Raw genomic sequence first — 10436 nt, 5'->3', positions numbered from 1 at the left:
ATTTTAAAAAAAAATTCCAACATTGATTTTAAATGGTGGATGACATTTAGCAATTATGTATCTATGAATACATAATGAAATATTTATACATAGATACATGTATGTATTACATGCATATATATGCATGCCATATTCTATATGAGAGATTTTAAACGTGTGGGCACAAACGGTGCGAACTGCGATCCCAGAGTGAAGAAGCAAAAGGCAAACGGATTTCTCTCCTTTCCGCGAGAGCCCTCCTCACCCCAGGCGCGTCTAGCCTCGTCCGGGGACGCTCACCCGCCCGGTGGCTGCGCACTTCTAACCCGAGTCTGCTCGGGCTCCAGCCAAGAGTCCGCTCCGCAACCGCTCACGCACCCCAGCCCCTGGCGGGGTGACACAACACTGGAGTCAAATTACAACCCTCAATTAACATATGAATCTAAGAACTTTACAGAGAAGGGGGAAAAAAAAAAAAAACCTGGAGCCGCCGCCCAAGCGCTCCACTAGCAGGAACTTTTCTCCCGGTGTAAAACTCTTTGATTGGCTGTTCGCACGCGCCTGCCCGCGCCCTCCATTGGCTGAGCAGACACGCGACCGGCGCGAGGAGGGGGCTGGGAGAGGAGCGGGGGGAGACACACTGGCGCGTGCCGCTTTTTAAAGGGGCGCAGCGCCTTCAGCAACCAGAGAAGCTTCGTTGCACGCGACCTGGTGTGTGATCTCCGAGTGGGTGGGGGAGGGTCGAGGAGGAGGAAAAAAAAAAAACTAGACATTGCAGTAGAGACCCGGGAAGGGGTTTTTGGTTGAGCTTGTTTGCCAGTGCCTCCTCCGACCCTGAGCCGCCGAGCCTCTGCAGTGCAATGTCCCGCCTGCTGCATGCAGAAGAGTGGGCTGAGGTGAAGGAGTTGGGGGACCACCATCGCCATCCCCAGCCGCACCACCTCCCGCAGCCGCCGCCACCCCAGCCTCCTGCGACCCTGCAGGCAAGAGAGCATCCGGTCTACCCGGCCGAGCTGTCCCTCCTGGACAGCACCGACCCACGCGCCTGGCTGGCTCCCACTTTGCAGGGCATCTGCACGGCACGCGCCGCCCAGTACTTGCTCCATTCCCCAGAGCTGGGTGCCTCCGAGGCCGCCGCGCCCCGGGACGAGGCGGACGCCCGAGGGGAGCTGGTGAGAAGGAGCGGCGGCAGTGGCAGCAGCAAGAGCCCGGGACCGGTGAAAGTGCGGGAACAGCTGTGCAAGCTGAAAGGCGGGGTGGTGGTAGACGAGCTGGGCTGCAGCCGCCAGCGCGCCCCTTCCAGCAAACAGGTGAACGGCGTGCAGAAGCAAAGGCGGCTGGCGGCCAACGCCAGGGAGCGACGCAGGATGCACGGGCTGAATCACGCCTTCGACCAGCTTCGCAACGTTATCCCGTCCTTCAACAACGACAAGAAGCTGTCCAAGTACGAGACCCTGCAGATGGCCCAGATCTACATCAACGCCTTGTCCGAGCTGCTTCAAACCCCCAGCAGCGGAGACCAGCCGCCGCCGCCACCAGCATCTTGCAAGAGCGACCACCACCACCTTCGCGCCGCCGCCCCCTACGAAGCAGGCGCGGGCACCGCGACCGCAGCGGGGACGTCGCCAGCCTCGGGTGGGGCTCAGCGACCGACCCCTCCCGGCAGCTGCCGGACTCGCTTTTCGGCCCCGGCCTCCGCCGGCGGTTACTCTGTGCAGCTGGAAGCTCTGCACTTCTCGACTTTCGAGGACAGCGCCCTGACGGCGATGATGGCGCAAAAGAACTTGTCGCCTTCGCTGCCTGGGGGCATCCTGCAGCCAGTGCAGGAGGAAAGTAGCAAAACTTCCCCCCGATCCCACAGAAGCGACGGGGAGTTTTCCCCCCATTCCCATTACAGTGACTCGGATGAGGCAAGTTAGGAAGGTGTCCAAAACCCGGAAAACTGAGACAGAAACAAAATCACCCTTTTCCAGTGCGCGGAGAGCCCCGCGGTAAAAGATCCCCGCACCCTTTTAATTTTTGCTAAGTGATGGTCGTTGTTTAGCAACGACTTGGCTTCAGATGGCAGCTACATTTGATGGTTTGCAAAAGCCGCAGCTATCCCAAACTTCCTATCGTCCATGTTGTTCGGTGAATGCTTGCTGTTAAAAGTTGTGTTCTGTTCTCCCACATTCTGCTCTTCCTGTAGATAGATAAGGTTTAATTATATGTACTCATACATAACAACATTATTCTAGTTCTCTGCTGCCAATACGCTGCTAAAACATCGACTCTACTTCTTTGTCGCTGGTTTGTGTTTAATTTATTTTATGCCCTGGGCATCCATCCTTGTGTGTTGCGCGCACTCGCGTGTGGCAGAGTGAGTATTCCGAAGTTGTCTCCCAAAATTCATTGTGAAACGCAAAGTTAATGCTTCCAAGGTGAATGAGTTTTGACTATGGAATTGTTGGAAAACAATGAACTTTGAGGTTTATATATTGCATAAGCATACCCAGTATATATATCGGACCGCGAGAGAACCTTGGCGTCTTTTCGGAAACTTGGCGCACGCACTTTATCAGCCGCCACTACTGCGGCTCTGGGACAAACTCAACTGCCAATTGCAGACCAGTTTTTTATTTTTTTTTAATACAGCCACTTATGATCCTTATGCTCTTTACAAATGTTTGTTTTTAAAAAATAAATAAATAACCTACATCCAGTAGTGTCAAAAGCATTTGGTCAATTTTATTTTGCTTTAATATCAGAAGACATATTTATTATTGAGTGTTTGCTACCATTTCTACATATCTTGATTCATTTTTTTACTTTTTTCTACTCGAGATCATTTTATTTTAATTTAGCAAAGCCAACTGCCATTGTTTTATGTATTCCTTTTGCAAAATGATAAAAATAAATGTGAAAATAACTTTCACTTGTCAGTTACTTATTTCATTCTAATATAAGCATAAAAACAGTTTAAAATGACCTTGAATGTTTGAACTGTCTTCTATTAAATGTAAGTTTATATGAACCACGAGTTTTGAAGAAAAATTCCGTTATAAACCTTGTAGCATCAAGTAATCCAATACAGAAAAGCGATTGGGTCAATAATTAAATGGTGAGATAAAACCTTTCCCAAATTTTCAATACAATTTTGCCTCTAGAATCTTCCCAGGATCTTTCCGTGCTCCTTATTCCCATTCCCAACAACCTCTGCAAGGAGTCTGAGATCTCCTAGGATCTAGCCAGTAGTGAACTTTACCAGGATTAGCTATTTCACTTCATAAAAACTTTAGCCAAGTTGAAAGCTTTCCCCTCCACCCCGAAGTTCAAATACACAACACAAGCTTTCTCTCCTTCCTCCCTCCTGCTCTCTCATTCTCCCTTCTTTGTAGGGGGCGGGGGCAGGGTTGGGGGGAGTAGGGAAGCCACTGAGAGGAAAAGAGAACAATGGAAAAGAACTTGATGGGAAAGGGGTATTGGGGCCCATTGATTCAAAAAATAGAAAACTGCAGTCATCCTAGGAAATGGTTGTGCTACACTTTTTTGTTTCCAAACTATTCTGTTTCTTCCAGTGAAGATGATATTTGCTTTAATCTTGTCCTTCTAAATTAATGCCTATGTTGAAAATGTTTAACTACATTTTTTAGTCAGTGGCAGAAACTAAAGACTGCACTCACACTCACCTCACCATTCTTAGGAAAAATATATCCTCGGTCTCAGGATCATAGATTTAGAAAAAGCTAATATGAAGTATGTGTGTAGAAAGCAGACTTTTTAAAATGTTCTTGGCAAACGTTGAGAGTAAAACTATTTATTAAAGATTGGGTGAATTTCCACTGGCTAAACTCCGCCGGATTGGAGAGGTTGATTTTAAGCCAAATCCTTTGTATTTTGTGTCTACGTTGAGATAAATTGTGACAACAGGGAAGCCGGCTGGAGGAAGGGGGGAAGTGAGAGAAGGTTAGTTTAACTGCTCCTGAATTCTCTTCCCGCCAGCACCTTGAAAAAAGGAGAGCACCACAAACTGGGTTTGCAGGAAAAGGAATGCGCGCGCGAAGGGACAAAGTTCTGGTCTTGAGCAGGGAATCGAGGAACAAACTATTAACTGACCACCTAGGGATCCATGGCTTTCGCCTGAAGCTGACGACCAAGGGAAGCCAAAGACTCGCCAGCTCTCAGAGAAAGTGGTGGCTCGTGACACTTTCCAGAGGCAGAAACAATGCACCTGACCCTTAGATAACCTTTGGCACCCAATGAGTTTGCTGTGCTCCCTGATAAACATCAGGAATCTTCGGACTGTTGAATAAATCAAGCGATTGCTTCTAACACATTTCCATTTTGTTCTCAATCAGCAGACTCAACAGGCATAGACAGACGGCAAACTTGCAGGATGAATATACACATATTTTTATAGTTATTTGGCTTGGTTTGTTTGCACGCAGGTGTGGATGGAGAAGAGAACCTAGAATTGTTTTATCCGTTATGAATCAGTAGGGGAAGGACAAGACGAAGAAAAAATAAAGCTGCGGGTTTTTTTCTCAAAGAAAACAGTCTGTATTTCATTTTCCAAAGCTATTTATGCTTCTTTGGTGTTAACCAGAGTTAAAAGACTCTTAAAAGTTATTTCTTTCTTCTTATGGACTCCTGGAAATTTCAATGGAAATGACACCAGGAACATCTTCCTCCACATCGTTTATAAAAGAGGAAACTATTGTCCCTGACTCGTCCCAAAATTACACAGCTAGAAAATGTCAATATTCAGAACTGGAGCTTTCTATTCCCATCCACTATGTCAATGTGCCCACAGACTTTCTCTAAGAAAATAGATGGATAGGCACTACAGCTATGTAAATGTTCAGGGATCCCCACCTACTGCCCCTTGTACCACAATGACAGTCAGATATTTATACTTTTAAATGTTAGTGGCATTATATATGAAGTGGAGAAAATGCCAGCTTCATTCAGTGGAGTCACTTTCCATTTCTGCTCTCAAGAATAGCCATACAGAATATCAGATTGGAAATTCTATATCACACTGATTGAAAAGTGAGGATGAATTCTTCTGACCCATCAAGAGATGCATAAAAAAGCCAAATTACTTTGCAATAAATTAAGTGCTCAAAGTTAAAACGAGGACTTCAACCTCTTTTCTTTCCTTCATTCTATTTCTTTCTTTTAACGCTGGCATTTCTTTGAAAGAGATGTCCAATCACATTTCCATTTTAAGGTTCTGCTATGGAGTTTGCATAACAAACGTTTGGCAGCTCGCTCTCTTACACTCCATTAACAAGCTGTAACGTATAGCTGCAGGTTGCTATAATCTCATTAATATTTTGGAAACTTGAATATTGAGTATTTCTGAGTGCTCATTCCCCATATGCCAGACCACTCCTGCCATGCTGACTGGTTCCTTTCTCTCCATTATTAGCAATTAGCTTCTACCTTCCAAAGTCAGATCCAAGTATCCAAGATACTAGCAAAGGAATCAACTATGTGTGCAAGTTAGACATGCTTAATATCACCCAAACAAACAAAGAGGCAGCATTTCTTAAAGAAATGAAGATAGATAAATCGGGTTAGTCTTTTGCGACGCTGCCCGTGCTTTCTAGAATTTTATATGCTTTAAACAGCTTGCTTTGTATTTTATCTTACATTCTGTCTTCACACCACCACCACTTTTATTGGGTGGAGGACTTTGGCTCACCACACTTTGTGAAACTTATTTGATTTCACAGAAAGCTGAAGAAGTTTCTTTTTGGCAACCAGCAAGTTTAAACACGAGTCCAAGATACTTTGCTAACTAGGGGTCCAGCCTGACCAGAAAAAATGTGGGGTAGTTAATTTCCTTAATCTTAACTAAAGCAGGAGCAATGCTTTCCTTAGGCCTTTCTATTGATTTTAGAGATTTAAACCTGAACCAAATAAGCACTCTTTCATTAAAAGGATATCTTATAATTACTTCTCTCCTCTGTTCATTTGAAAGTTCAAGAAAGACATGATCAACTTCCTCTTGGCAGTTCCAGAGCCCACTTGGAGATGGAAACGAAAAGCAGCAAACCCATTTGGCAATGGCAATCTAGATTTGTCAACTGCAATCTGGAAAAACCAGCAAGTCCTGGGGAGAGTTAAACACGACCTCTAGCAGTTGAACCCATGGCAGTTGGTGTTGGGTGAAGGGGTGAGAGATGGGAGGTGGGGTAGCTATAATAAAGGTGAACTTTTCCTCTGTTTTTTGACATTGCTCTCACCAGCCACCCTCACCCCCGGCGGAGCAGAGTCCCCGAGAGAATCGCAGACCACGGAGGTCCCTCCTCTTCTGCTAGGCCACGAACCAAAAAAGGCCAACGGAGAGGAGAATGGGTTAAATCCTGGGACGCAGGGGAGAGTCAGGGGAGGAGAGAAGTCGGGGGGAGATAAAGAAAAAGACAGGAACCAAGAAGCGTGGGGGTGGTTTGCCGTAATGTGAGTGTTTCTTAATTAGAGAACGGCTGACAATAGAGGGGCTGGCAGAGGCTCCTGGCCGCGGTGCCGAGCGTCTGGAGCGGAGCACGCGCTGTCAGCTGGTGAGCGCACTCTCCTTTCAGGCAGCTCCCCGGGGAGCAGCGCGGCCACATTTAACACCATCATCACCCCTCCCCGGCCTCCTCCACCCCGGCCTCCTCCGCGTCCACAGCCTTCCTCGGCCCCCCGCCGGCAGAACTCACAGAAGCGAGCGTCTCTCGCCGCCTCCCGCGCCAGGCCCGGGCCCCTCGCCTCCCCCAGCTTCGCAGCGGGAGCCGCCACTGCCCACTGCACCTCCCGGCAACCGGCCGGGCGAGAAAAGAGGCCGCGGGAAGGGAAAGCCAAGCAATGCCAAGGGGAGGGGAAGCTGGGGGGCGGCGGCGGCGGGCGAGCTGCGGGGTCGTCCGCGAAGAGCCGGGCTGGGGACTGAGGCACGGAAGCTGTGAAGCGGCACCGCGCCGAGGGCCTCGCAGACGCGCTCCGCGACTGCCCGGCCCGGGCTTGCAGGGGAAGATGCGTTCCCCTTTTCTAATCAAAAATAGAGTTCTTCAAGCCCTCCCTTATGCTTAAAACATCCTCTATCCTGTGGATATACGGATGCTGTTACAGTTCTTAGAGTTCAAGCTCTGATTGGAAAGAGCGCGGCCACTGGCTCTCACAACCCAAGGCCCAGACGCAAATCTATGACTTCTTTCTTTCAGCGCCGTAAGAAAGACAGAACTAAGCACTGTGGTACCAAGATTTGAGGCCTCTCTACATCCCATTTCCTGTTTCAGTCCCGCTTCCAAAACCAAGAGAGAAACAGAAGAGGTTTTGGCTGCCTAGTCTGCAGGAAGTCAGGCCCATGAGGCAAGTTCATGCCGTTCTCCAGGGAAACCAGAAAATTCCTCCAAAGACATGAAACAAAAGATGCTCTCCAATACAAGCGTTTGGTTTTGTTTTTAGCTTTAACAATTCTGTTAAAAGTGTTAGTCGTTCAGTCCTGTCCAACTCCTTGGGACCCCACAACTGTAGTCCACCCCGGGCTCCTCTATGCATGGAATTCACCAGGCAAGAACACTAGAGTGGGTTGCCGTGCCCCCCTCCAGAGTACCGTTCTGATCCCGGGATCGAACCTGGGTCTCCCACATTGCAGGCCCGTTCTTTACCATCTCAGCCACCAGGGAAGCCCCACTGAAGAGTTAAGTGATCTAATAAAGGAAATAGTGTTCTGATGCGGGGTTCACCAGGCCCAGCTACTGTCAGGATGAGGCTGGAAGGTGTGAGCTAGGTCTTCGGTGACTGTCTTGGGAAGACAGCAGATGTAGTCGTTCTTAAGAGCCACTAGCCACCTATTTGTCTCTTTCAGAGGCCTTTCCTCACAATCCTTGTTGCCTTCCTGCCCCTACAAACACTTGGCCTTGGAATGTTGGTATGGGAAGGACTAGGACTGGGAGGGGTCCTTAGTAGGCATCATTTTTGGTCTTTGTGTCTTAAATGCCACAAAAGTAAGAGAGATCTGAAAACATAGGGCTACCTGTTGACCAGGAAGGTAGAAGTTCAGTTCCTAACAAAAATATACAGGATTTCTTTTCTTAAAATTTCTTATAACCCAAAAGACATTGATTTGGTAGGTCAAAGAATAACTCCAGGAAGCTTCCTACAGCATTCCCAGCTGAATCTGATCCAAATGGAGGCAAGGACCACACCATGAAGAGCACCAACCTACAGGAGTCTATGGTAGACTTCTTATTGACATTGCCTGTGGAAATGGACAGGAAAGGATACTGGCTATAGTAACCCCCTTTTGCCTTCTTTTTTTATAACACTCATATTTCCAAGAAAAGAGGAGAAGACAGCTTAGATTCTTAAAGCCCATGAACCTGACTTCATTGTTGCTTTTAGCCTATGAGGCCACGACCATATGCTCCAGGCCTTAGGTACTTCAACTCTAAAGCAATACCAGCTGCCTTTGGTGGCAGAAGGGCATCAGTCCAGGAGGGGCAAGAACTTTGCCCCCTGTCTCCGTTAAGTGTAAGTGTTAGTCGCCCAGTCATGCCTGACTCTTTGCGACCCTATGGACTGCAGCCCACCAGGCTCTTCTGTCCATGAGATTTTCCAAACAAGGATACTGGAGTGGGTTGCCATTTCCCAAAATCATAACCAGTGAATGCTTGTGAAAAGCAGGGAGAAAGAATCCTCTTAAGCTACACAAACTCTAAGAGAAGTAGGGAGATAGAGTCAGGTTGTCATGATGCCTCTAAGGTCGGTATATGAAGTTGCATCACTCTGTAATAATTCAGTATGCGTTTAAAGGACCACTGACTTTGATGGAAGGCACACCCACCTATAACCCGAATGAAAAAATAGTTGTTCTCTTGTGTTGATATTCCAAGAATAAAGAGAAAAGCAATTTTATTATTTAGAAGGCAGTGACCTCATGACGAGCGAGACTTCCTTTGGTGACTACCTCTCTTATTCTTTTCAAACTCTTGCCCCACTCTTTCTTATTCATATTCCCTCATCTTCTCCTCCTTTTACTCAATGAATGAGTACTTCCTGGGTGCTGATGGTAGCATAGCACTGGGGTTCACCACCCTGAGAGAAATACACACAAAAAATCGAGCCTCTGCCCTTTACAGAACTTAGAACTTGGTGGGATCTCAGAGTAAAACATGGAAAAGCAGCTTTGTGGTACTGCAGATGAGAGTAGCATTCTTGCTTCAAATGGGTCACCCACCTTTGGAGTCTTATGGTAGCCATCAAACTATTTCATCCACAGTTACAAGGGTACCCTGCTCATAGCCTTCATTGTTTTCTTTCAAAAACAGCAGAGATTCTGAGTGGTTTGAAACCCTCAGTGCCAATCTTCAAATCAACCACAATTCTAGTCTCTTCCTTTTGAACTGAGGATACCTTTATTTTGTTTCTTATGAAGTGATTAGTGAGAGTGTAGTCATAAATTCATACCAGAAGAAACTGAGGCTCAGAGAGATTAAATGGCCTGCTGAAGGTAACTTGGCCTCAGCACTGCAGAGACCATGATCACAGGGGTCTCTGAGTCTAGGATCAGAATTCTTCCTGCCACATTTCACCTGCCTCAGCTGCATATTTTCAGCCAGTCACCTTATACCTACTCCTCCTATTCTTGGTCAAAGTTGCTGGTGATGATAATAGAGATTCCTAAACTCATCCACTTTACATTTGCTCCAGAGAGATAATTTTCTGGAGATGATCATGGATCAGACTCCAATATGAGGTGACAGATTTAAGAGATAATTGTTTAGAATAATTTTTCATTTAGAATGCCAGCTTTGCTCCTCTGATTCAGCTGATACTGGACACAAGTGCTCTTATTCTGTATAGAAATTCATTTATGCTCTCATCTGGAAAAATCCATCCAAATACTAAACACACATGTAGGTTAGGGAATGAGACAAAGAATGTTATATGAAAGTGTGTCCTGAAGAGTAATGGCCCAAAGCACGTCATTTCACAAAATTGTCCCTTTATGAAGGATGGGAAGAAAATGGGGCTATAATTTTTACTGTTTCTCTTGGAGGGTGAAGTAAATTAACCTGCTACATTTGTAACTGTGGATACATTCAATGATAGCATACATTTTTTATTCCCCTAGTCTTCTGAGCTATTGGCTTTTTCCCCTTAAACCTTCCTCCAGGTAAATATTTACCATTGCCTGACTGGTTCAGTATCTGAAAAAATATCTCTTTGTTTTGAAAAGTTCTGTTCTCTACATATCAAAAATCAGTATTCCCTTTTATAAATCTTTATTCATTGGTTTTGGGCTTCCCAGATGACTCCGCAGTAAAGAATCCAACTGCCAGTGTAGGAGACAAGGAAATGTGGGTTCAGCCTCTGGGTTAGGAAGATCCCCTGGAGAAAGAAATGGTAACCCATTCCGGTATTGGTATTCTTGCCTGATAAATCTCATGGACAGAGGAGCCTTGCAGGCTACAGTCCATGGGGTCACA

At 46.5% G+C, this 10436-nt stretch overlaps 1 protein-coding gene across 1 annotated transcript; it reads left to right on the top strand.

Annotated features, from left to right (window-relative positions):
* The first annotated feature begins 687 nt into the window (after positions 1-687).
* Positions 688-2888, top strand: ATOH1 (atonal bHLH transcription factor 1). Its single transcript, XM_027545389.1, has one exon. It carries the CDS (start codon positions 840-842, stop codon positions 1896-1898), a length of 1059 nt encoding a protein of 352 aa, XP_027401190.1. The 5' UTR covers positions 688-839; the 3' UTR covers positions 1899-2888.
* Positions 2889-10436: the final 7548 nt, after the last annotated feature.

Source organism: Bos indicus x Bos taurus, chromosome 6 (genome assembly GCF_003369695.1).
Source record: "Bos indicus x Bos taurus breed Angus x Brahman F1 hybrid chromosome 6, Bos_hybrid_MaternalHap_v2.0, whole genome shotgun sequence".
Lineage (NCBI taxonomy): Eukaryota > Metazoa > Chordata > Mammalia > Artiodactyla > Bovidae > Bos > Bos indicus x Bos taurus.
This window is presented reverse-complemented; position numbering and strand designations above follow the sequence as displayed.

Bases quoted from the DNA above. Each gene is read 5' to 3' on its own strand.
- ATOH1 (XM_027545389.1), top strand. From the start codon at position 840: ATGTCCCGCCTGCTGCATGCAGAAGAGTGGGCTGAGGTGAAGGAGTTG.